The sequence below is a fragment of the Gorilla gorilla genome, chromosome 1, assembly GCF_029281585.2.
Source record: "Gorilla gorilla gorilla isolate KB3781 chromosome 1, NHGRI_mGorGor1-v2.1_pri, whole genome shotgun sequence".
Lineage (NCBI taxonomy): Eukaryota > Metazoa > Chordata > Mammalia > Primates > Hominidae > Gorilla > Gorilla gorilla.
This window is the reverse complement of record NC_073224.2, coordinates 50,139,673-50,167,202: the sequence shown is the minus strand read 5'-3', so window position 1 is coordinate 50,167,202 and position 27,530 is coordinate 50,139,673. Positions and strand designations below refer to the sequence as shown.

General features: G+C 44.5%; 1 protein-coding gene across 2 annotated transcripts; it reads right to left on the bottom strand.

Moving 5' to 3' along the window:
• Positions 1-110: 110 nt before the first annotated feature.
• On the bottom strand, positions 111-21,329 carry EIF2D (eukaryotic translation initiation factor 2D). 2 transcript variants are annotated; one of them, XM_004028280.5, is made up of 15 exons: positions 21,060-21,329; positions 19,957-20,147; positions 18,150-18,233; positions 17,015-17,105; positions 14,166-14,273; positions 11,711-11,964; positions 11,096-11,213; positions 9,026-9,071; positions 8,496-8,599; positions 8,226-8,375; positions 7,766-7,855; positions 5,861-5,956; positions 4,161-4,281; positions 2,080-2,254; positions 111-314 (listed from the first exon to the last, which is right to left on the bottom strand). In XM_004028280.5, exons 1-15 carry the CDS (start codon positions 21,113-21,115, stop codon positions 244-246), a joined length of 1,755 nt encoding a protein of 584 aa, XP_004028329.4. In that variant the 5' UTR covers positions 21,116-21,329; the 3' UTR covers positions 111-243. The 2 variants fall into 2 exon arrangements, with proteins under 2 accessions (XP_004028329.4, XP_004028330.2); XM_004028281.5 differs by lacking the exons at positions 11,096-11,213; positions 11,711-11,964 and having other exon boundaries at positions 21,060-21,288.
• Positions 21,330-27,530: the final 6,201 nt, after the last annotated feature.

The window sequence follows — 27,530 nt, the reverse complement described above, 5'->3', positions numbered from 1 at the left end:
CACGTGGGCAGAATGGCAGCCACCGTGACCTCTTCTGTCCATTTAGAATACTCCCGACTTCAAAAATTAGTACATTTTAGCTAAGTGGAGGAAACAAGAGGGAAGTCAGATTTAGATTAGAATAAAAATTTATTTTTGTAAAGAATTATATTTTGTATTTGCAAAAGCTGAAAATGCTCATAAAAATTACCAGCCCAGAGCTTGGATTTCCACCGGATCCACCACGTGAGACAAAAGAGTCTGTCACTTCTTCTTGCCAGGTTTGGGGGCCTTTTCTAGACCTTGGATGTGTTTTCGAGGGAGCTGATACTCTTCTACAATCCAAAAAGCACACACTCCTCAGCGGAGCATGACCTTGCTCCCCGGCTGGCCCTCCACCAGTCCCCGTTGCCTCACAATGTCATTCCACCCAGCTCAAACTCAACTTCGGGACTGACCACTTACGCCTACACCTCACAGCTGATGTGTATATTTCTGAAATTTTCACACTGAGAGCTACTTTCTCGGTGTATTTCAGGCATTTATAATTTTTTCACGAGAGAGAATGTGTCTGTTCAGCCTGTGCTCCTCGCTCTTGCTCATAACATTTCTTCTCAGTACCTTGTATGGGGTTCTTCACATAAAGGGGCTCAACTCTAGAAGTTAACTGTCAGGTACTGCCATAGGCCATGGAATACATTTGCCTAAATGAGCACTTACTATCCGCCAGGCCCTGAGGATGAAAAAGGCAAGGTTTCTGGCTCATGCAGCTCAGTCTGGCAGGAGGTTCAGACATTAGAAAAAATTAGCCAAGCTGCAGACATTAACCGGAAATATAAACACAATTGGAAAGTGCTACATTAGCAATGTTTAAAATGCTAATTTAGGCTCAGGCCTCCCAGGACCCCTGGGCTGGGCCAGTGAGCCTCTGAGGTCAGGTGGGCTTGGGCGTGGGAGGGCATCTTAGGCAAGGGGATAGCCCAGGCGGAAGCACATGTGGGTGAACATGCAAGGAGAATCTGGGGAACTGCAAGGAGACCAGGACAGCTGGTGCCTGCAACATGGGTGTAGGAGCTGCCAGAGAGAGCCTGGCAGGGAAGGCTGGGGTAACGTTGGGGTCAGGCTGGGAGGGTCTTGTTTACTGAGCTTAGGAGTTAATTCTGAAGGCATTGAAGAGGCATACAAAGTTTTTTAGAAGGGAGTGATGCGATCATATTTGTTTAAGAAAGCTGACTCAGGCAGAGATGTGAAGGCTTGTTTGAAGTGAGGACAAACGGGAGGCTGGGTTACCCAGAGTTAGTAGAAAGAACTTAGGCTTTAGGCCAGGCATGGTGGCTCACGCCTGTAATCCTAGCACTTTGGGAGGCCGAGGCAGGCGGATCATCTGAGGTCAGGAGTTCAAGACTGGCCTGGTCAACATAGTGAAACCCCATATCTACTAAAAATACAAAAATTAGCTGGCCGTGGTGGCATGCGCCTATAATCCCAGCTACTTGGGAGGCTGAGGCAGGGGAATGACTGGAACCTGGGAGGTGGAGGCTGCAGTGAGTGCAGTGAGCCAAGATTGCGCCACCGCACTCCAGCCTGGGTGACAGAGCGAGATTCTGTTTCAAAAAAAAAAAAAACTTAGACTCTGGAGTCTAAAAAAGTTTTGTGCCCAGCTGTATCACTCAAGAGTCAGAGGATCTCAGGGCAAGGTACGGAACCTCTCTGGGCCTCAGTTTCCTCATCTGCAAAACAGATAACAGCTCTGCAGCATCATTATGATTAAGAGAGATGCCTGCAAAAACCCCAACAATGGGCCTAGCACAAAAGTTTGGGTGCTCGCCATATGTTTTATAGAAAGGGACCAACCAGGAAGAAAACTACTCTAATAGTGGAAGAGAAAACACTGAATTTGGAAGGAGCCAAAGGATCTGATTCAAACACTGGTTCCCTCTTCTCTAAATAGCTACTAAAAACTAAATGGAGAGAGAAAGAGAGAGAGAAAGAGAGAGAGAGAGTGTGTGTGTGTGTGTGTGTGTATTATGCAAGTTGAGTTGGCAGGAAGGTCTTTGCTGAGCTAGACCAATGCCTCCACTCTTCAGAGGGGATGCTCACCAAGCAATAGCCAGCCGAGGTGGTGGACCTGGTTTCCCTGGATCTGCACCTGAAGGCTGTCCTTGGCCCCAGGGGCAGGAGTGACGGTGGTGCTAGCCTGGCATCGCTGCTGAAGGATGGCAGCCACTGAGTATGGGTCCAGACCATAGGCCTCCAAGTTCCGGACCACGGTCACCTGGGGGGACAGTGGGGACAGAGACTGACGGTGGTGACTGCATTCCCTTCCCTCCAGAGGGCCTTCCAGAGCCTCAGCAGCCTTCTGAGCCCCTGTGTTCTCTGATGGTTCACCATTCCTATAACCCTAGTACTTTTTAAATCCAAATCACTTATTTTTGTGCTTCTAAATTGATTCTCTCTACCCCATCCAATATAAGTATTACATATTTAGAGGGACAGATACTCTCTGTATCACACAGAATGTCTACTTCTTTTTTAAGTTTTATTTGGAGAATTCAAAACATAAATGAAAGCAGAATAGTATATAAACCCACATGTACCTATCACCAGTTTCAACAATTACCAACTCATGGCCAACCTTGATTCATCTATACCCCTGTCTACTCCCCACTCCTCTATTACTTTAAAGCAAACCTCCCCAGACATCAGATCATTTCATCTATAAATATTTCAGTATGTATCTCCAAAAGACAAGGCTCATTTAAACATAAAAACAAAACCATCATCACACCTAAAAATAAATTAACAAACAATAGCTCCTTAATATCAAGAATCTAGTCAGCAACACATGCATTCTTCTGTTATTCAACTTCACAAATGACAAGTATGTGACTTTGAGATAAAAAAGAAAAATGTTAGTGCTTTTAAAATATCACAATTCTCCCCCTTGTTGCTTTAAAACAAATTCTTTCTCATTCATGACTACAGATAGTAAAGTGCGTTACTATCGGGGGTGTGTGGGGGATGACTGCTATCAATAAAGACTATAAAAGCTCCAACTAGCCTTACGCTTGTCAATGAGCTCCAGACCCAGAAATCAAATAAGACTTTAGAGGACATATCTCTTCCAATTGCCCACCTGATGCATGAACCCCCAACTACATCCTCCCCTGACAAGTGCTCACCTAATTTTTGCTTGCAGACTCTCCAGAAAAAAATTCCCTATTTTATGAAGCACCAATTTCAATTTTGGACAATTCTATTTGTCATTATTAACAGAAAATTAGTGTTTACATAAACTATATATATGAAAATTATTTAGTTCGGTGTCTGGCACATAATTAAACACTCAATAAATAATGACTATTACTAATTATTGTAAAGGTTATCATTACTGGTTCTCAATTACTGAGAACCAAGTATTTATATGCCAAGTACATTCTAAGTGCTTCAGCCATGTATACGCCTTCATTTGATCCTCACAATGCCTTACCAGGTAGGTATTATCCCCATTTTTCACAGAGTAAAACTCAGACAAAAAGAAATGAAGTAACATGCTCAAGGTCAGGCAGTGAGGCAACGGCTGCATTTGAACCCAGTACTATCCAAAGCCCATGCTCGTAACTGTACACGACCACAAAATTCTTTATTTTGAACTCAAGTCTGTCTTCTTGGAATTTCCACCCAATAATCCTATTTCTGTCCTTTCAAGGCATATAGAACAAGTGCCCTACTTTGCCAGGGGACAGCTTTGCACATATTTGAGGAGAGATGTCATTGGTTCCCCACAATTTTGTGTTGCCAAGCTAAACACACTCAGTTCCTTCAGTAAGTTTTTTACAAGTTATTTTCATTGAGCAAGGCCTAAGAGGTGAAAGAATATGTGGGAGCTGAATGTCCATAACATAGTTCTAAGAAAAAAATAAAAATAAAATCTTGTTTACTTTTGGAACCAGGCTCTAGCAAGTTTCCTAGAACAAAATCCTAGAGGGCAGTGAGTGAGCGGGGTCAGCTTTACCTGTTTCATACAGAGCCCAGCCCAGGCATGTAAACACGGGTGTTTCATAAAAAAATCTTTGATGTGTTTGAGGCCAATCTAAAAACCTCCAATCACATTAGGGAGACCAGAACTTGGCAAGAACATTAAATCACTATCCTTGAACACTGTGTCTTTTTAAAATTACCTTTTTATTGGACGCTCTTTGTGCTAGGGTGATGTCAATTGGACAGATTCTCCCTTTCTTCACGATGGGCTCTTGTCCGGGAAAGGTCACTTGATAGGCAGGCTGTAATTTTTCCAAACACCTGAAACAGAAGTTATGAGTTGCAAACTGATAAAGCCAACAGAAACCATTTCCTCATACCCCACTACCAGCAGGCAGTTAGGTGTAGGCTGAAATTGCAGGTTCACAACCTTGGCTGCACATTAGAATCATTCAAATCCCCAGGGAGCTGCAGCCCAGATCAATGAAATCTGTATCTCTGAATAGGGCTATGTATTTTTTAAAGCTCCCTAAAAAGCGGCCAAGGTTGACACCCACTGATTCAAAGATGGGAACATCAGTGACTTAGGCCCCTGGAAACAGTCCACTGACCTGGCCTTTAGAGAATCTGCCCAGTCTGCCTTGTGGAGGCTACTACCTGTCTCAAGAATGTGCCTTAAGTGGCCCATTGCCTGCGAGTGCTGCTTCACATTTCTGACATGTTTTATAGACAACTTTTACCACGAGGAGTTTCTTCTACCTTTTATCTAACCAAGTTTTCTCTTGCTATCACATATATCAGGATCAACAACTTTTTCTATAAAGGGCTAGACAGTAAATATTTTTGGTTTTGCCAGTCACCTGGTCTCTTACAACTACTCAGTTCTGCCATTATAGCATAAAACCAGCGCACAGACAACACATAAATGGATATGGTTGTGTTCCAATAAAACTTTATTTACAAAAACAGGTGGCAGGCCAGATTTGATCCATGGGCTGTAGTTTGCTGACTGCTGACAATAAACTATTTTCAGTTATGTGGAAAAGAAGGAATATTAAAAATTTTTCCTTTAAAGACTTTAAGACACTTTTCCCCAGCCTTCTTTTGCTTCTGCATCTTATTGAAGTTCTTTATTTTTTCTTATTTTTTTAAATGCCCTCACTTTAACAGAGTAAGTTCTTTTTTTTTTTTTTTTTTTTTTTTTTTGAGACGGAGTCTCGCTCTGTCACCCAGGCTGGAGTGCAGTGGCGCGATCTCGGCTCACTGCAAGCTCCGCCTCCTGGGTTCACGCCATTCTCCTGCCTCAGCCTCCCGAGTAGCTGGGACTACAGGCGCCCGCCACCACGCCCAGCTAATTTTTAGTATTTTTAGTAGAGACGGGGTTTCACTGTGTTAGCCAGGATGGTCTCGATCTCCTGACCTCGTGATCCACCCGCCTCGGCCTCCCAAAGTGCTGGGATTACAGGCGTGAGCCACCGCGCCCGGCCTAGTAAGTTCTTTTTTTGAGACAGGGTCTCACCTTGTCACCCAGGCTGGGGTGCAGTGACGTGAACATGGCTCAATGCAGCCTCCACCTCCTGGGCCCAAGCAATCCTACTGCCTCCGCCTCCCAAAGTGCTGGGACTACAGGCATGCACCACTACGCCTGCCTGAAGTTCTTATTTTTAATTAATGTTCCTTTTTGTTCTTCCTTTCAAGCTCTCCCATGTCATATTGGCTCAAATTGTTCCAAAGACCCCCCAAATCAGAGTTCCTCAAGCCTGTGTTTATGTAGACTGACTTGGTATGAATTACAGAAAGAAAATCAAAGGCTAAGATAGTGACGGTATTAAAGTTCAATGTGATCAATATTAAGGCGAGGGGATAGAAAAGTTGGATAGGGACTGCCAATGCTCGTTACCTGGTCAGAAGACTGTCCCATGGAAGCTTCATGACTGTATGCTGTTCATTTTTCTCTAAGATGCAGTCACATAGGATGGGATCCAATTTCACAAGACTAAAGGGAAAGAAGAGGCAATGAAGAAATCCTAGACTTGTCCCTTCTGACCTGAAGGCTAACTCAGGATTCATCTCTCGTATGGCCTTTATAGACATTCAGGATATGAATCAATTATGGGCCCACAGTCCAAAAGGCAATGTACCTTATGGGTGGGAGATACACGTATGCTTTCCTACGAAAAGCAGGAGGTGGAAGGGAAAGTGAGATGGGATAAATTTGAAGATCAGGAGCCTTTGCTACTAACTAAGCATGTGACCACGGCTTTCTAAGCTTAGCATCAAAATTGGCTAGTGAGGAAGAAAGAAAGGAAGTGGGGATCTTTAAAGTGAAGGTGTTGGCCAGGTGCAGTGGCTCACGCCTGTAATCCCAGCACTTTGGGAGGCTGAGGCGGGAGGATCACCTGAGGTCAGAAGTTCAAGACCAGCCTGGCCGACATGGTAAAACCCCATCTCTACTAAAAATAGGGCCAGGCGCAGTGGCCCACGCTTGTAATCCCAGCACTTTGGGAGGCCGAGATGGGTGGATCACTTGAGGTCAGGAGTTCGAGACTAGCCTGGCCAACATGGTGAAACCCCGTCTCTACTAAAAATACAAAAATTAGCCGGGCATGGTGGCGCATCCCTGTAATTCCAGCTACTTGGGAGGCTGAGGCAGGAGAATCGCTTGAACCTGGGAGGCAGAGGTTGCAGTGAGCACAGATTGTACCATTGCACTCCAGCCTGGGCAACAAGGGCAAAACTCTGTCTCAAAAATAAAAATAAAACATAAAATAAAATGAAGGTATTAGATTAGGCTGGTATGTCTCAACTTTTTTATCATGATGATGTTTTTTAAAGTGAAAAAAAAATTTTTTTTGAGATGGGGTTTCACTATATCACCCAGGTTGCAGTGCAGTGGCATCATCATTGCTCACTGCAGCCTCAACCTCTTGGGCTCAAGCGATCCTCCCACCTCAACCTCCCAAGTGGCTGAGACTACAGGCATGCCCTACCATGCCCGGCTAATTTTTGTATTTTTTGTAGCGACAGGGTTTCATCATGCTGCTCAGGTGGGTCTCAAACCCCTGGCCTCAAGCAATCCTCCCGCCTCGACCTACAAAAATGTTGGGATTACAGACATGAGCCACGGTGCCCGGCCATTAAAGTAAAAAACAATTAATGGAACTCTCTTCATCTGGTAGTTTACCATCTGTATCCCCTTTTAAGAAAATAATACCATAATGGGTACAAATACACAGTTAGATAGAAGAAATAAGTTTAATCTTTGAGAGCAGAGTAAGGTGACTGTAGTTAACAACAATGTATTGTGTATGTCAAAATAGCTAGAAAAGAGGACTTACAGTGTTCCCGACACATAGAAATGGTAAATACTCGAGGTGATGATACCCCAAATACCCTGCCTTGATCATTATACACTCTGTGCATGTAACAAAATACCACGTGCACCCCATAAATATGTACAAATATCTATCAATAAAAAATAAATACCTAAAGCTATGATGACTTCAGTAAATTCTTTGTAAGCTGCATTTTATTCCTCACAATAGCCAATTAAAGATGATTCATGGGTATTTGTGAGAGAATATTTACTTAGTCTGTAGTCAATGTTGATCGTATACATGGATCTGAACACCCCAGACAATAACTCTGAGTGTCCACAGCCCATGGTTTGGAAACCACTGATCTTAATTACCTCTAAGATGCTATGGTTTTCTATTCTCCCTCCCAGACATCCTCCCCAAATGTGTCTATGTCTGATAAAGACAAAGACCCAATAAGACAGATCTGGTGCTTCTCATACACTCACTTTTTGTTGTCTGCATCAACCAGGTCATTTTTCTTGGCGTAGTTAATGACGATCATTCGGACCTCACTGCCCTCCAGAAAGCTCCCCTTCCTAGGTGAGGAGAAGTGACCCAGGGGTTAGTTCATGCTGTGCCATGAGACAAAAATGCAGATGCCCAGACTCACTCCCTGCTGAGCAGGGAACTTTCCTTAGCTTTCGGCCTCTAGTTTCTTCCCTTTTCCTGACTGAAGTGAGCATGACCATGTGAAGAATAATTACAGGCAGAAAAGGGTGAGACCTACTCGTTCATTTAGTCCAGAGGAACTTGCCCAGGGAAGAAGGCTGGAAGCTGGATTTTGGAGAAGGGGAGAACAGGGGCAGAGCAGGTTTTGCCAGTCGCAAAAGAGCACTACTCAGGTTGAGAGGAACTGTAGGCCAGAACACCAAGCAGGCAGAGAAGGGCTGCTCTCCAAAAACTCACTTGTGGCCAGACTCCTGGAAGAGCAGGGTCATGCTGGCTGGGACACAGTAGAGGGGTTTTATATCTGGAGGGTGATAGGGCTGTTCCCTGCTACCCTCCTGGATAGTCTGGGAGGTCGGGGAGGGCTCGGGTATGACGAAAGATGTAATCCTAAAACCCAGCAGAAGGAAAGAAAAAACACATTTTATACTAGCATCTCAGCAATCCCCAGTCCGTGGCCCAGGTGCCCTGGGGCCAGCTGGGCTACAGTGACAGGCCCCCTGCACTCACCTCGGGTGTTTCCAGTCCACAGCCACAATGCTCTCCACCCCTTTGCTCAGCTCCTTCACCTGTATAATCTGCTCCTGCTGCATTTGCTGCAGGAACTTAGAGAGCTAAGGGAGAGAGGGCCGGTGGTAGGGGACTTCATTGATTCCACACACATACTGAGCACCCAGGATGTGCCAGAGTGAGCTAGGCAGGGACTGTGCAGGGATATGAGACAGCCCCTGCCTTCATCAACCAGGAACTGGGAGGCCCCCAACCTGAGGGCCAGGGAGCAAGAAGCTGCTAGAGACTAACCAGTGAGGCCGTTCAGAACTCTAATCAGATATAAAGGGGTCAAAGGAGAAAGGAGAGTGGGTGCCACCAACTGCTTCAGCCCAGGGAGAGTTTCTTTCTTCCCCCTTATACTTGGAGTCAAAAAGCTTAATTCTAGACTGAGCCTGGTAGACAGGGCTTCCCCAGCATCCATCTGGCTTATGTCATATGTGCCCCTACACAACTCTCTGCATGGGTCTGCAAAGAAGATCCTTGCTTACCTTTTTGTAGCTTGACTTCTTTATGTCCAGTTGTCGTCCTTCGGGGCTGATGGCAGATGGAAAAGGCAAATTAAACTAATGAGCAGTCATACTGGGACCTGCCTGACACTGAGAGGAGGGCCTTTTTCCTCAGCCTTCCTCCCCCACCTTCAGAGAGAGGCCACTGTGCCAGAACTCTCTGCCCAGGGATGACAGCAGAGAGGGACGCAGACTATGGGACATTCTAAATCAGTGCTGTTCAAGAGAACTTTCCATAGACGTGGAATGTTCTCTGTGTTGTCTAACAGGGCAGCCATTAGCCACATGTGGGTAGTAAGTACTTGAAGTGTGACTAATGTGACCAAGGGAACTGAATTTTAAATTTTATTTACTTTAAATTAATTTAAACTGAAAATAGCGACATGTGGCCAGTGGCTACCGCATTGGATACAGCCTTAGATTCCTCCCAGACCAGACAACCTTCTGTGGCCTCCAAAGTTGCAACAGCAAACTCACACTGTGGGCAGCCAGGCCTGGAGTGGGGCCCAGCAAGCCGCATCCTGGGGTCAGGTCTGGCCAACTAATTATCTACTGTCTATGGTCACATTAGTGCTACAATGGCAGCATCAAGCAGTTGCAACAGAGATGGTATGGCCTGCAAAACTGAAAATATTCATATTTACTATCTGGCCCTTTACAGAAAAACATGCTGACCCCTGCACTACAGCAATTAGTTTTGGAGGGGACATTCCTGATAAAAGCTTACATCTTCTCTCAAAAGATGACACGCAGTAGCAGTGGATTCTCGAGGAGTCCTTCTAGAATCCACCCCAGGATCCTATCCTACAGAATATTTTGGGGCCCCTTTACCATATATTTGCAACCCAAGAAAGTCAGGACAGATTACCAAGTATCCCTCCACACACTCCAGACACCACATTTGTACAGGATAGCTTAAAGACACCCAAGTATAAATGGGAAGACATTACATTAAGAATCACTTTTTTAAAAAACCACAGCCAGATTCTCAAAAAGAAATAAATTCAGGCCGGACACAGTGGCTCACGCCTGTAATCCCAGCACTACGGGAGGCCGAGGCAGGCGGATCACTTGAGGTTAGGAGTTCAAGACCAGCCTGGGCAACATGGTGATACCCCATCTCTACTAAAAATACAAAAACTAGCTGCACATGGTGGCATGTGCCTGTAATCCCAGCTACTCGGGAAGGCTGAGGCAGGAGAATCTCTTGAACCTGAGAGGCAGAGGTTGCAGTGAGCCGAGATCACGCCACTGTACTCCAGCCTGGGTGACAGAGTGAAACTGTGTCTCAAAACAAAAAATAAATCAATAAATAAATTCAATCTCAGGGTAAAAATCAATAAGCAAACCTCCTGACATGATAGTATTTACTGAATGCTTATTATGGTTCAGGCTATGTAATCTTTACAGCAATCCCATGATTATTAGAAATTAGGACTCAGAGAAGCCCAATAACAAGCTAAAATGCACATTGCTCGAACACCCTGGAGACCTAGCAGTTGAGTACAGACAGCTCTGTCTTCAAAATCCAGGTTCTATCCACACGCAATAATACCTCTCCTGGTGGCTTGTGTTTTGGATGGGGTGGGCCGGGATGGGGGGTGTTCACACCAATTCTTCCTCCTAATAAAACCTAATGTGGCCCCCCACATACTTTTCAGAAGTGTGAGGAGGTTGAATGTTCCAGAAGATTCCTGACAAAGAGGCTGCCCTGGGACACTTCCTGCAGAGGACACGCTGCCCGATTTGTGAGGTTGCCCAGAACCCCCACGGCAGAGGCAGTGTTCACGGAATCTCAGGAATTTTAACTTTTTGGTCCTCAATATCCTTTCATTGGCTAAAATTTAAGATTTTGTTTTAACAGCTCAGCAAGCTAAGAATTAACTTTTTAGAACCCAGGAACTAATGTATTTGTCAGATATGCCTTCCCTCCACTCTTTCCACAGCATGTCCCTCAACCAGTCCCTGCATTGGCCCCATCCTGTCCTACTACCAAGGAACACACGTGAGACCCCGGCCCCGGCCTCCAGCCCACATCAGTGCTTTCCATACCAGCAGGAGAACATGTGGCTGCCAAGGAAAGTGCTGGTGAGTAAAGGGAGGTCAGCCTTTTTGACTCGGCACTTCAAGGCATATAAGAAGCATTGCTGTAACAGCTCATCCATTTGTTCTGCAGGGAAAAGACAAGAGCCACATCCTTCCTGAGGGATACAGAACACCTGGTACAAGAAAACAACCCCCAGCTTCATCCCTACCTCACCCGCTTGGCTCTGAAAGGAACCCATTCCCAGGCACCAAAGCTCCCAGCCTCTCTTGAGTACTGAGCCTTTAAAGAGGGTTGACCCCAGAGAAGGAGTCAAGCCACAAAGTCCCACCAAGCTAGGAGTGTTCACCCAGAGAAGCTGAGCCAGAAGAAACCTTGGAGGGCTTTGTAGCTGAAGACAGGCAAATGCCAAGGCAGATTAGCTCCCAGGAAGACGTGACTTATGTGTAAAGGATTCAAAAACAAGATGTGAAAGGGCTGCTGTGCTACCCTCACAGAAAATAAGGACCTTCCCCTCCTCCCCCGGGAGCTTAAGGGCCATTCTAGTCAGCAGTGGAGTGGAGCTCGTCAGTCTCCTAAATTGAGAGGTGGGGAGATGGGCTCTTCTCCTCCTAGAGTTATACCTTGAAGCGTTTTGCTATCTGCGGAGTCTTGGTTCAGGCCCCTGGTGCTGGTGTCTTCAGGGGCTTCTGAGAGAGACTTGTCTTCACGTGCCTGGTGAACCTCCCCATTCTCCTCTTCCCCCTCCAGGGTCATGTGCCTCATGTCTCTCTGCAGGGTGGAGTCCATCTGGACAGACCCCTTCTCTTCACTGAGATCTGCTGAATCCAGGGCCAGTGGAGCAATGGAAGGTGGAGAGGACTTGTTTCCAGACCGCCTGGAAAAATCTCATGTCAGAAACATCAAGCAGCAGCTCCAATACTCTCCAGCCCTGGCCACAGAGGAGTCAGCAGTGAGGTCAGAGACAGCAGAGAGCCAACAGGCAGGAGTGGCCAGGAGGGGGCAGAGAGCCTGTGCCCTCATCTCAAGCGTACTTTCAATTCTGGGCCCCCAAAAGTTCCATGCCTCAGTTTCTTCATCTCTGAAATGGGGAGAATAAATCTTGTCTCCTCCCTATCCCAAAAGAATAATACTATTAATAGACATCCCAAGACTGAGAAAGATTAAAGAAAAAGGAGTTTAAGATAAACTCCCAAAAATGTTCCCTTCATCTGAGTTAATAACAAAACCAATTTGACTTAAATATGAACATTAAGATCGCGAATGCATCTGTAATATCTGTTTGGTGAAATGCAAACCCACGGCTCAGCATATGTAATAAAACACAAACACCTGGACTGCTCAAGGACTGCAAAATCAGTGGCTTCTGTGTTACATCAAATGCAGTCTAACATGGAAAGCAGAGATTGCCATGGTTTTATGCCACTAAGCCTTAGGAAGACAGGAAAACAGGCGATGCCACATAGCAAAGCACACAGAGCAGTAAAAAACTTTATCTTAGCCAACATTATGCAAATCAAACTAAGTTTTAACTAATAGTTACGGCAAGGCTTCTCAGTGTTGTTCACAGTAAAGCCAAAGGGTATGTTTAGGCTATTCTGATCAGGTAAATACCATAAATATTTTTTTCAAGGTGCAGCGAGAGAACCAAAGCAGCTGCTGCTAAAACAACTTAGACAACCTGACCTTGATTGCTGTTGCCCAGACTGATAGTTAAACAACAAGGTGCTAGGAGAACATCAGTCATCAGCCCTCAAATATCTAAAAACAGGCAAAAATGAGCTTGTACCTCCAGCAAAGGAGGGCTTGGCCAGTACTTGTAAAATCAGTAAGTCCGGCGGGGAGCGGTGGCTCACGCCTGTAATCTCAGCACTTTGGGAGGCCTAGATGGGCAGATCACGTGAGGTTAGGAGTTCGAGACTAGCCTGGCCAACACGGTGAAACCCTGTCTCTACTAAAAACAAAAAAATTAGCCGGATGTTGTGGGCACAAGCCTGTAATCCCAGCTACTCGGGAGGCTGAGGTAGGAGAATCACTTGAACCGAGAGGCAGAGGTTGCAGTGAGCTGAGATTGCACCACTGCACTCCAGCCTGGGCAACAAGAGCAAAACTCCATCTCAAAAAAAAAAGGCGGGGCGCAGTGGCTCACACCTGTAATCCCAGCACTTTGGGAGGCTGAGGTGGGTGGATCACAAGGTCAATGGATCGAGACCATCCTGGCTAACATGGTGAAACCCCGTCTCTACTAAAAATACAAAAAATTAGCCGGGCGTGGTGGGAGGTACCTGTGGTCCCAGCTACTCAGGAGGCTGAGGCAGGAGAATGGAGTGAAACGGGAGGTGGAGCTTGCAGTGAGCTGAGATCACGCCACTGCACTCCAACCTGGGCAACAGAGCGAGTCTCCATCTCAAAAAAAAAAAAAAAAAAAAAATTAATAATTCCAAGACTGGGCTGGAAAATATAAGAATGAATCTATACCAACAGGCCACAATACTTGGCTAAATGTGTGTTTTGAGAAAATCACTGCTTACTGTTTTGCTAAAATGACAAGAAAATAACCAGAAAATGAACAGGTACGCGTCTGAAGAATGCAACCTTTACAGTCAGAATGCGTTACTTTCATGAGAAGGAGGAGTCTGGAATGTGAAATCTGAATAACATAAAAGTAATCAGGTTATAATCCTGGAGTCTAAAGGTCTACCCTGCGGTGATTTGGATTCAGAAGCACTCATCATGGGGTCACATGATGCCTAAAATGTGCATCGCAGCTAGGGCCAGATTGACCAGGGCTATAAAAAAACGAGTATCACTGTACTGAGAGGCAGAGCAGACGATCCCTAAGGTCTTCCTTTGGGTCTAAGATTCTATAATTCACCTAGAAAATAAAGTTCTCTCTCATTACTTGTCCAAACAGGGGAAAAAAATATTTTCTTTATATTTGTAAGGAAATAAAAGTCTGGGGTTAGCAACTTGCTTAAAGACATGGCTAGGACCAAAACTCTCACTCCTGAATCACAGGCCCCATCCTCTCCCCAGCTGCCCCAGTTCTCTGTAAAACAGAAGAAACTCTGTACCCACCACAAGTGGTCCTGGTAAGTGTGGAGCACAGAGAAGCCCCTTCCCTTCAGGCCTGATGTGAGCATCTCAGCTGTGGACATGGCTGCAACTCCAATGGCTACAGGGGCTCTAAGAAGAAGGAAGCCAGAGACCAGGGTCATGGAAAATCTATGGGAAGGGCACATGTTAGGATCATCTTCTGACACATGTGGTAAAAATACCAAGGTTACCAATTCAAAGGTCTTGTATCATAAAACCAAACTCAGTCCACTCTCAGTTTTCTTCAGATTATGTATAAATATTACTTTCAAAAATCCCTTGACCAAATATTAAACTAAACACTAAACTTCTGTATTAGTAATTCCTCTATTGACTTTATCACTGCCTTCGTTTTATTCCTGCTGTGAATTAAATCCAGGTGGGTCTTGGAAGGATATTTAATGTTCCCTTTCATTAATTTCAAAAATATAAATTATCTCCTCTACCTTAAAGAAATCATAGCCATCCCATAAGTAAGTTTAAAGGGGAGGCAATTCATATATCATAAATTAGGTTGAGGGATGCCATAGGGAAGAGAGAAGAGACACATAGTGGGGCCAACTAGAGAAGTTCCTTCTAAGTTGACTTTATAAGAGGGGTTGCTCAGTGTAACTATATATCTAAGAACTGGATGTTTCCAGGATATCAAAAACAACCACGTATATAGTAACTACAGAAACTTCCAAAGCTCAGATGAGAAATCTCTGCCAGCCCAGTGTTACTCAAGCATTGATCAATCAGATATTGCCTGTAAGGATAGGTGACTAGCTGGATAACAGTGGGGGAATAATACATAAGCCTGGCAAGGTAGCCAGGGTCCAAGTGAGAGTTCCCAATACTTGAACTTACTTTAAACCTGGTAGCTCTGCTAACTATACCTACAGGTCAGTTCCTGCCACAAAATCTGAAACTGGCTTCTTTCCCAGTTCTTAAAAGAAGGTTTTTCTCATCTACCCCTGAAAGGTCAATGGCTTGAGAACTCCAGTCTTGAACATGACTTGTATTTTTAACAACCCCTCATATCATTAACCCCACCATGAACCATCCACAGCTCCACCCCCATATACACTCTAAAGGCTAAAGTGAACAGGCCAAATACCCATTTACATAGTTTCCTCCTATCTCAGATAGAATATTGGGGGAGAAAAACGGTAACACCATCATTCTTTTCAACTGTAATTTCTGCTACAGGTAAACCGAAGTTTCTAGGTGCTTGGTTCCAAAGCGTTCAAGGAAAACAGAATAATATGAGTAGCAAAAATAAGATCTTTGAACACTGACCCCTCCCATGCCTACCATCGCTCTTTCCTTCTCTCTCAAAGAAGAAATTATCAAAATAATGAGTCCACCTTGGTCATCTCCATGAAAAAAAATAGTAAGATGTAATTTTTCACTCACTAGGATAACACAAATGAAGATGACCTATCATATCCAGTATTGGCGAGAGTATAGGGAAATAGGCTCCATATATGCTGCAGGTAGGTGTAAAAACTGATACAGCTTGTTTGTAGGAAAACAGAAAATACACATGATCTTCAACCTAACAATTCTGCATTTTAGTATCTACTCTGGAAAAATACTAGCAACAGTGTCCCTAGAGGCATCAATAAGATAACGTTTGTAATAGAGACAAATTGGAGGCAACCTCAATGTCCACCAGGAGAGGGCCTCTTCCATCACCACACAACAGGTAAAAAGGTTTGGCAGATCTGTGTGTTCTTATTTAACACACAGTTAAATTTAAATGTGTATTGTTAGTATTTAAATGTCCACATAAAAATAAAAAATAAAAATTAAAAAAAGAAAACGTCCACACTATATTAAGTGAAAAAATAACACATACACAGTATAATTTTGTTTGAATTTTTAAACACACATACCCTAAGCCATGTATTTTTATACGCACATGTATATATGTGTAGAACAATGACAAGAAGGACACACATCAAAATGATAATGGTTATTTCTAGGAGAAAAAGATTGTGGGGTAAGGGAGGCTTTTAATTTTTCAGAGCTGTTCATACAATTACTTCTTATTTTTAAAAAGAAGCATTGGAGGCTAGATGCAGTGGCTCACGCCTGTGATCCCAACTCTTTGCGAGGCCAAGGCAGGAGTATCGCCTGAAGCCAACAATTTGAGACCAGCCTGAGCAACAGAGTGAGATCCTGTCTGTATGGAAACTGTATCTCAATAAAGCTATCAAAAATAATTAAAAGATGAGGATAATGATATGGATATAGGGAAAAAGCATGAGGGTGATGAAAGACAACAAAAAAAAAACAAAAAAGGTCACAAACAGAAGGAGACTAAGGAGACACGACAACTAAATGCAATTTGGTATTTTACATTGGATACGTGAAGAGAAAGAAGACATCAGTGAAAAAACTGGGGAAATATGAATAAAGACTGTAGTTTAGTTAGCAGTACTCTGCCAATGTTAATTTCTTAGTTGTAATAATCTATATTGTGGTTATGTAAGAGGCTACCATTAGAGGAAGCTGGGTAATGAGCATTTCAGAACTCTACTATCTTTGCAACTCTTCTGTAAATCTAAAAAATAAAATAAAATAAAATAAAATAAAATAAAATAAAATAAAAATGCTAAGTTGAAAGAAAACAGAGCAGCAACGGCAAACAGCAAATACACTCTGCCCAGGCACATGGATTCCCCATAGGTTTGCTGCCATTCCCCTGCTGGCCCACTCTGCTTCTTCCAAAACCGATTTTTGCTTTCACTCTTTTGTTCATATGCTTTATAAGTTGTCATTCCCCTCCAACTTCTCTTTTACACAAGTTTTTCCCCCAAAGGCACAGTTGCCTGGCACAGTACCTGTTCCCCACCAAAGAAATGGCACAGAGGTCGCCCTTCTGTACCTGAGGCAGACCAGCAGGGGGCATCACTAGTCCAGGCAGCATCAAATCTGCAATGAACAAAAAAACATCACAACCTGCATTCGGCCTCCATCTCACTCTGTGTTTTACTTCATCATTTCCTCACTCACTCAACAAAAAAATAGTTACTAGGTATCAACTATGTTATTCATAATAAAAATGAAAAATGGCAACTTCCAACAAAAAAATAGTTATTAGTTATCAACTATGTTATTCATAATAAAAATGAAAAATGGTAACTTCAGTATCAGACCTTCTCCCCTTAGGGGGCTAAAGGTCAAACAGAGTTTGAGTGTCCTGGCCGGGTGCAGTGCCTTATGCCTATGGCTTATGCTTTTGATGACCCCTTCACCCATCCAATAGCAGGATATTTATTTTTATTCAAATGGTAGTTTCTAAGCCAGAAGTGGGAACCTTGACTTCCACTCCAGACTCAGCTCCTAACATTCTTCTGGCATAAAAGAGGTACTCTTAGCCAGGGGCGGTGGCTCACACCTGTAATCCCAGCACTCTGGGAGGCCAAGGCGGGCAGTTCACTTGAGGTCAGAAGTTCGAGACCAGCCTGGCCAACAGGGTGAAACCCTGTCTCTACTAAAAATACAAAAATTAGCCAGGCGTGGTGGTGCACACCTGTAATCCCAGTTACTCGGGAGGCTGAGGCAGGAGAATCACTTGAACCTGGGAGGCAGAGGTTGTAGTGAGCCGAGATCATGCCACTGCACTCCAGCCTGGGCAACAGAGTGAGACTCCATCTCAAAAAAAAAAAAAAAAGTTTGAGTAGCCTATAACATGATCTGTCTTGTCCTAGTTTCCTAAATTCAGCTTATTGATTTACAGTATAGCACATGGTGGTTCACAAAATACTTTCACAACACTTATTTAAGCCTTACAACAGGGCCAGAGGGGCCCAGAGATCTTGTGTGGAACCAGCCAAGTGAGAAACATAAAACACATAGGGGAAAAAATTCCATTTTTCAACCACAAAAACACAGAAATGGGCAAGTTTATTACATCAGTTGGCTTTTGCTAAGTAGGTTTCAGCCAATAGCCAGAATATAGGAGAATCCTCTTACCTGCTCCCCCTACCATTTTCTCGAGCACCAGAGGCCATGTTGTAAAGGTTGGCAGAAGATCAGGATAGGACCACAGCGTGTACACTGTACAAAAAGAGATCCAGAAAACACTACTACCAAAAAGCCAATCTTCTAGAGAAATGGAAAAACCTAACACTAGGGTCACTTTAATTAGAATACAGGAAAGAAACTCAACTCAAAGCTAAAGAGAAGGTTGTAAGGGGATGCCCAGAGAGGTTTCATTTTTGAGGAAGGAAAAAACCTAAGAAACTGAGTGTCACTTGAGATTTGGAGGCATCCAGATTGCAGCAGCAGAAAATGGTCACAGTGGACAAAAAAGTGAGGGCAGAGAACCAATGAAGCTTTTATTTATGGCTACAGAAGCAAGTAGCCTAAGAACAGGAAGCCAGCTGTATAAAATTTGGAAACTTTCCAATGTTTATCATTTTTATCCCCTCTGTTTCCCTAGTGATTAGCACCAAAAACCCCTAGGTCAAAAAGCATTGTGGTTGTCTTCAGGTACAGCAAGGAAGTGAGATCAGGGGCAGGAGTGGCCTAAGGATATTGCATTGCACTATTGCAGACAACCCTGGAGGATGAAAAGCCCCAAGTTACAAATTAGGTGTCAGCAGCTATGGAAAAGAGAAAAGGAGACTGAGTCCCTGAGATTTGTGACAGAGAAGGCAAAGAATCCTAGAGAGCCACTCACAGCCTAAAAAATCCCTGTGAGACCTATGGTTAAAGTACACCATGAAAACAGCTGGATATGTAGCTTATCAATCCAGCTTTATTCCTATCACAATATCTCTTTTCAGTATTTTAGGAAAATCCTGCTACAGATAGTTTTAAGAAACATTTTTTAGGCTGGACACCCTGCTCATGCCTGTAATCCCAACACTTCGGGAGACTGAGGCAGGAAAATCACTTGAGCTCAAGAGTTCAAGACCAGCCCGAGCAACATAGTGAGACCTTGTCTCTACCAAAAATTTTAAACGTAGCCAGACATGGTGGCATATGCCTGTAGTCCCAGCTACACAGGAGGCTGAGGCAGGAGGATCCCTTAAGCACAGGAGGTTGAGGTTACAGTTAGCTACGATCACACCACTGCACTTCAGCCTGGGTGACAGAGTAAGACCTTGTCTCTAAAAAATATATATATTTTTGGCCGGGCGCGGTGGCTCACGTCTGTAATTCCAGCACTTTGGGAGGCCGAGGTGGGCAGATCACGAGGTCAGGAGATCAAGATCATCCTGGCTAACATGGTGAAATCCCATCTCTACTAAAAAATGCAAAAAATTAGCAAGGTGTGGTGGCGGGTGCCTGTAGTTCCAGCTACTCGGGAGGCTGAGGCAAGAGAATGGTGTGAACCCAGGAGGCGGAGCTTGCAGTGAGCTGAGATTGCGCCACTGCACTCCAGCCTGGGCGACAGAGCAAGACTCCGTCTCATGGAGACATGCCCTGAAATTCCATCCTTTTCAAGACCTCTGCTCTATTCCTAGTCAACCCACTGTAAACTTCTCAGCCACTGTTCCTTCATCTCAGAACTTCCCTTTGCAACCACCCTTACTTACTATGTCAGCCCTTTTTTAATCCCTCCTATAGTGGTTTTGCATAAGAGAAAACCTTTTGCATCCTAGAATTGAAAGGCTCAATTCTAGGAACACCAGGTCCATAAAGATCCTTGGGGATGGTATTGGGAGATTTCATGCTTGCTTGTTTTATGGGAGACAATGGAAGAAACAGAGAGAAGGAGATGTTAGGCAAGAACTACCTAATGGTAATGGCCATCTTCGTCCTGTTGTCATACCTGTTGGATACAGATTTTTCTCCAGTTCAAAGAGGATGGGGTTACCACCACTCACGTACACAGTCACTGCATCCCCTTTGTGAGCATACAACTTCACAATGTTGAGCTCCTCCTTTCCAGGTACTAACTCAGAGACTTGATCAGTTCCAAGGGTGGGGAAAGCAGTTGTCACATCAGCTCGAAGCTTTCTCCTGTAGAAACCACACCAGCACTGTGAATGCTGCCTGGACAGACTTTTAATAAATATCAAGAACGAACTCAAAAGTGCTCACTATAAAATCACAAGGGCCAAAGAAAGATTGCCTGGTTTATGATGTCCTAGTCTCACACACACTCTTCTGAAACATCCTAAACTCTTTTTCATCCATTGTCATCTATTTTCACTCATTCCTGGGGTATGCCTTCCCATTTTATGGGTGGGAAAACAGGCCCAGTGAACAATCCAAGTTAGCCTGACACAGGAAACAGCCCTGCCTTCCTGACCTCACGCCTAGCCCTTGGGCCCACTCCTTTCTCATACATGCTTCGCAAATATGCCAGTTTATGATTAAATAACTATGCCATGAGACCTATAGACAACTATAAAGCACTGGTTACAAAATTCCAAACACAATCTCCATTTGTGACCCTGTCTGAACGGATACAGTTCTTCTTACCACATGTGCCTTATTCCCTCCCGCCTCAGTTTCCAGCTGTCTCTCCTGCCAGAAGTAATCACTGGTCATTTTTTTCTCTTATACTTTTAATTCTTGGTATCCCATCCGATCTCTCCCAAGGGGCATTAAGCTCTTTGGAGGGCAAGAATTCTGTATTCCTTCACTTCTGCATTCTCCACAACACCTTAAATAGTCTGCAGTCAGTAAACGCTGACTTAACTACGTTTTCTTTTAAACTCACTAGACTATCCAAAAGAGAGCCAGGTCCCCCTCCATCCTCACCTCAAAATGTGTCTAACCCACCCTTGCCTCCTGGGGTCCCTTCCCTGGCATACCCCTCGGCCTCCACCCGAGGATGTCGGCCAAGAATAGCGAGGGCTATGGGCCAGCGGGGCCCAAGAGGTGTCTGGTTGTTCCGTGGCAGAGCAGGCCCCTTTCCTCCCTCACCTGTCCGACCCCTTGATGGCCGTGTTGGACTTGACCCGAAAGGCCTTGGCAAACATGTCTGCTGGGGTGGCCTGGGGAAGAGAGCACAGAAGCCAGGGAATGTCAAGAAAGCGAGGGCGCAGCAGCTGCCAGGCCCTCACCCGTGGGGGCAGCCATGCTGGGGCCCGGCCGCGAAAGGGGCCCGGCTGGAAACCAGGGCCGCGCAACTTCGTGGCCGTTGCCGCTGGGGAGGCCGCGGCCGCCCCCAGTGGCGGTACCTGGAACTAAAGCAGGGCAGGGAGGGGCAGGGCCCAGGGAACGCCCCTCCCCCGTCCACCGTCCCATCCCCTCGCGGGCCTGGCTCTGCGCCTGCGCGAGCAGCTCGGGTTGCCCCTCCGTAGCGACTCGGCCACGCCAACAGCTGTTCTGTTTATTTCCTTCCACCCCATCAACCTTACGAACTGCTTTGAGTAGAAGCTCTCTGCAAGCTCCCGTTCCATTCGGTTCGGTTCAATTCCGCAAAAATAATTGAACTGATAAACATGAGTTCAGGCTTCGGCCGGGCGCGGTGGCCCAAGCCTGTTATCCCAGACTTTGGGAGGCCGAGGCGGGCGGACCGCTTAAGCCCAGAAGTTCGAGACCAGCCTGGGCAACATGGCGAAACCCCATCTCCATAAAAAATACAAAAAAAAAAAAAAAGAAAAGAAAAAAGAAAAGAAAGAAAAAGAATTGGGAGGCCGAGGTGGGCGGATCACCTGAGATCGGGAGTTCAAGACCAGCCTGACCAACATGGAGAAACCCTGTCTCTACTAAAAATACAAAATTAGCCGGGCATGGTGGAGCATGCCTGTAATCCCAGCTACTCGGGAGGCTGAGGCAGTAGAATTGCTTGAACCCGGGAGGCAGAGGTTGTGGTGAGCCGAGATTGCACAATTGCACTCCAGCCTGGGCAACAAGAGTGAAAGTCCGTCTCAAAAAAAAAAAGAAAAGAAAAGAAAAAAGAAAAATTCAGCCGGGTGTGGTGGCGCATGCCTGGGGAGGCTGAGGCGGTAGGATCGCTTGAGCCCAGGAGGCAGAGGTTGCCGTGAGCCGAGATCGTGCCACTGCACCCCAGCTTGGACAACAGAGTAAGACTCCGTATCAAAAAATAAAACAAACAAACAAAAAAAACCTCGAGGGCTTTTTGAATATTTTTTTTAATTTTATTTTATTTTGTTTACTTGGAGACAGGGTCTCGCTCTGTCACCCAGGCTGGAGTGCAGTGGCCCAATCTCAGCTCAATGCAGCCTCGACCTCCCGGGCTCAAGCGATCCGTCTGCTTCAGCCTCCCGAGTAGCTGGGACTACAGGCGGGCACCACCACACCAGGCTAATTTTTGTATTTTTTGTAGAGACAGGATCTCACCTTGTTGCCCAGGCTGGTCTCAAACTCCTGAGGTCAAGAGATCTGTCCGCCTCGGCCTCCCAAAGTGCTGGGATTACAGGACAGGTGTGAACCACCAAGTCGGGCCTAAATGTTTTTCTTAAAGGCATTCTATGATTAAGGTCTATTCATTGTACTATAAGCTAGAAGCCTCAGCTAGAATTTTCTGTAAGATTTTTCTCATCCTGGATTTTTAGTTTACTTGGGTGGTAATAACAGTAATAGAGAATTCACTGTTGTCCCAGATTTGTCCCAAAGTCACACAGGCAGGGAAGAGAAATTAGGTTTTCCTCAAAGGGACAGCTGTGTTCCCTGGAGACAAGGATTTAAACACCCGGAATCCTGGCTCTTCGTAAATTAAGTCTTGCATATTAAAATTACATTAAGTAATTTAAGTAATAAAAGTAAATTATGTTTTGCATATTAAAACTTCCAAGTGTCCATTCACCAATAAAAATCCCAATTGATTCAGTGACGCAGTTGCACAAAGGAGAATTCCACACTGGCTTTCCAAACATTAGGCCTTCTACAATGTTTGCCCACCACCTATAGTGGCCTAGGGACTAGCCCCAACTCCCCCTAAACCTGTGACCCACTAGGCCTTTATTCTGAAGTATCCCAGCCACCAGGCCAATGTCAAAGGAGCCCAGAGGAGGACAGTGCCTACAACAGACCCCTGTACCCACCCTTCACCTCCCACTTAGCCACTCTTCGGATGTGCAATACATTTGGGGTCTTTTGCAGCACAGCTGCTGAGGAAGCCTCTTTCTTAGAGAACAGAGGAAAGCTATTCAGAGAATACTAAACATTTTAAGCTAGGGGAACTTTTGTATACCAGATGTCCTTGGATAAGAAAACATCAATTGTAAACCTAAAAATTAATTAGTGGTTGACAAGTAGGAGCCAAGACCCCAGAGGATTCTGCACCATGGCATCCAGCCCCCTCCTTGGTAGAGCAAGAGCCCCCTTCCCCAGTGGGCACAATCCCACCTTCTCTGCTTGCATCACAGACCTGCCTGCTCCCTGCTGGCTGACCCTATTGCAGGGAAAGCAGCCTGAACCTTAAGTTCAGCAAGCCCTGATTCCTGAGCCTTCCATCAGCAGCTCCAGAGCCACCCCACAGGGCTCCCAGACTGTTCCCCACTGGTGGGTCTGGGCTGCCAAGTTGCAGCAAGGCACAGGGCAACTATACCAAGAAAGCTGCCATTTACTGAGAAAAAGGATCGTTTTCACTAATTATACTTGATAGCAACTGGCTGTAAATTGGATTCTTTACAAGAGTACCAAGTATTTGGAAGCAAGGGTAGGCCAGATGAGAGATTCCATTTTCCTTAGCCTTCCTTTTTCTTCTCTTCCCAGTGAGTCCTAATGGAGAAAATTTAGTTTAATTCATTGAAACTTAACTGGAAGCTTTCTAGTCAGGCTCTGTGATTTTTAAGACAAATTCGACACAAGCACTCTGCCCTCAAGGAACTCACAGTCTAACAAGTGGTATTTATGTGCTCTTGAAGTCTATAGGACCACAGGGTACCCAAACTGATAATTCATCCATGGCTACCTACTAGTTACTCCTTCACTAGCCTTCTCTTCCCTTCTACTGAAGCCCACACTCAAATCCCCTGAAAATATGGATCATTGGCATCTACATTTCAAATGTGACCAATGGTTTGAGAATGCTATGATGGACCTGGATGGCTTTTCAGATGAGCAAGTGTGTTCACAGCCTCAGAAAGAGTCATGTTATCTTCACCCATATACAGATGATTCAGGGATACGGGATTTTTACTTTTTCAAATGTCTCCATGCCCATTGCCTCATGTTACCTTCATACCAATGCTGTAAGCAGTTATTGTTAACCCCTTTGCCAGGTGAGAAACCTGGAGTACAGAGAGGTTAACTAACTTGTCCAGGCTCACACAGTTACCTTGCATGATTTAGTCTGTGGATGATGCTTTCCAACCACTAGGAAAAAATGGATGCAATAAATGATCTCAGGACAAATGCCTATCCATTTAGGAGGAAAGTTTACCTCATATTTTCATAAAAAGAAATTCCAGATAAAGATCTAAATGTAAAACAAAACAAAACAAAAACTACCACAAAACTAAGCATGCTTTTACCATATAATCCAGCAATCACTCTCCTTGGTATTTATATAAATGAGTTGAAAATGTATATCCACACAAAAACCTACACATAGTCATTTATAGTAGCTTTACCCAGAATTGACAAGACATGGAAGCAAACAAGATGTTCTTTGGTAGGTGAATGGATAAATAAACTGTGGTACATGCAGATGATGAAATATTCTTCACCACTAACAAGAAATGAGCTATCAAGCCATTAAAAGACATGCAGGAGCCAGGCGCAGTGGCTCACGCCTGTAATCCCAGCACTTCGGGAGGCCAAGGTGGGCAGATCACTTGAGGTCAGGAGTTCGAGACCAGCCTAGCCAACATGGTGAAACCCCATCTCTACTAAAAAATACAAAAATTAGCCACACGTGGTGGTGGGCACCTGTAATCCCAGCTACTTGGGAGGGTGAGGCACGAGAATTGCTTGAACCCAGAGGTGGAGATTGCAGTGAGCTGAGATTGTGCCACTGCACTCTAGCCTGGGCGATAGAGTGAGACTCAGTCTCAAAGAAAGGAGAGAGAGAGAAGAGAGAAGAGAGAGAGAACATGGAGGAATCTTAAATGTGTATTATTATACTAAGTGAAAGAAGCCAATCTGAAAAAGATCATACTGATAGTACATAAGTGATGGTTCCAACTATATAACATTCTGGAAAAGGCAAAACTATGGAGATAATAAAGAGATCTGTGCGGGAGGGAAAGATGAACAGGTAGAGCACATGTTGGGAGAAAAGCTGAGTGTTGGGAGAGCAGCTGAGGCAGGGCTTGCATGTCTGCTAGACTTGCTGGCTCCTTGCTTCTAGCACACCCATTATTTCAAGCAGCCATTCACTTGATACACTGTTTCCTTTCAACCCCCACATCTTCACCACCTGTTTGTTTGTTTGAGCACCAATAAACAGCCATGGACGCCCAGAAATCGGGGCCTTGGCAGCCTCCACACTCACGATGGTCCCCTGGTCCCACTTTCTCTCTCAAACTGTCTTTTTCTCATTCCTTTGACTCTGCTGGACTTCGTCGCCCCCACGACCTGGTGTTGGGTCTGATCGCCCCAACAACATTCTGGAAAAGGCAAAACTATGAAGATAGTAAAGAGATCCGTGGGGGAGGGAAAGATGAACAGGTAGAGCACAGAGGATTTTAGGGCAGTGAAATGCTTCTGTATGACACTACAGTAGTGGGTACATGTCATTATACATTTGTCCAGACCCACAGAATGTACGACACCTAATGAACCATAATGTAAACTATGAATTTGCAGTGATAATGATATGTCAATATAGGCTCATTGATTATAATATGCAAATAAATAAGCCTTGATTCATAACTCACAGCCTATTCACATACAAACCCAAAACAGATTGTAGACCTGAATAGAAAACAAACCATAAAACTTCTAAAAGAAAACATACGAGAACACCTTTGTGACCTTGTGTTACACAAAGATTTTTTAGATATGACACAGTAAACATGACCCATTAAAATAAATAATAACAATTTGGACTTCATAAAAATGAATAAATTTTGCTCTTCAAAAGTCAGGTTAAGATCTTGAAAATTCCAGCCAGGCACAGTGGCTCACGCCTGTAATCCCAGCACTTTGAGAGGCCAAGGCAGGCGGATCACTTGAGGTCAGTAGTTTGAGACCAGCCTGGCCCATACAGTCAAACCCTGTTTCTACTAAAAATACAAAAATTAGCTGGGTGTGGTGGCAGGTGCCTGTAATCCCAGCTACTTGGGAAGCTGAGGCACGAGAATCACCTGAACCCGGGAGACAGAGGTTACAGTGAGCCGAGATGGCACCACTGCACTGCAACCTGAGCGACAGAGCCAGACTCCATCTCAAAAAAAAAAAAATCTGGAAAATTGCAAAATGAGTAAATTTTAAGTGTTCTCATCATTAAAAAAGTATGTGAAGTAATACATATGTTAATCAGTTCAATTTAGCCATTTCACAATTTATATGTTTAAAAACAATATGTTGTAGATGATAAATGTACATTTAAAAAATACAAAAAAATACGATTTTTATTTGTCAAATAAATAATATTTTGGCGAGGCATGGTGGCTCGTGCCTAAAATCCCAGCACTTTAGGAGGCTGAGGTAGGAAGATCACTTGAGCCTGGGAGTTTAAGACCAGCCCAGTCAACATAGCCAGACCTTGTCTCTACTAAAAATAATTTTTTAAAATTAGTCAGTTGTGGCCGGTCGCGGTGGCTCACACCTGTAATCCCAGCACTTTGGGAGGCCGAGGCACGTGGATCGCCTGAGGTCAGCAGTTTGAGACCAGCCTGGCCAACATGGTGAAACCCTGTCTCTGCTAAAAATACAAAAACTAGCCAGGTGTAGTGGCGGGCGCCTGTAATCCCAGCTACTCGGGAGGCTGAGGAAGGAGAATTGCTTGAACCTGGGAGGTGGAGGTTGCAGTGAGCCGAGATAGCACCACTGCACTCCAGCCTGGGCAAAAGAGCGAGACTCCATCTCAAAAAAAAAAAAAAAAAAAAAAAAAAAAAATTAGTCAATTGCATAGAAACAAGTGGATCCAGGAAAAAAAAAAAAAAAACAATTAGTTGAGTGTGGTGATGTGTGCCTGTACAAGTCCTAGCTACATAGGAGGCAGAGGCAGGAGGCTTGCTTGAGCCTAGGAGTTTGAGGTTGCAGTAACTATGATTGCACCACTGTACTCCAGCCTGGGTGACAGAGCTAGAACCCATCTTTAAAAAAAAAAAGTGTGTGTATATAAGTGTGTGTGTATATATATAACATATATATGTGTGTATGTATGTGTATATATATGACATATGTGTATATATGTATATATGTATGTATATGTATTTATATACACATATGTGTGTGTGTATATATATATATATATGACATGTTAAGAAAATGAAAAGATTAGCCATGGACTGGGTAAAAAGATTTATATCTGTA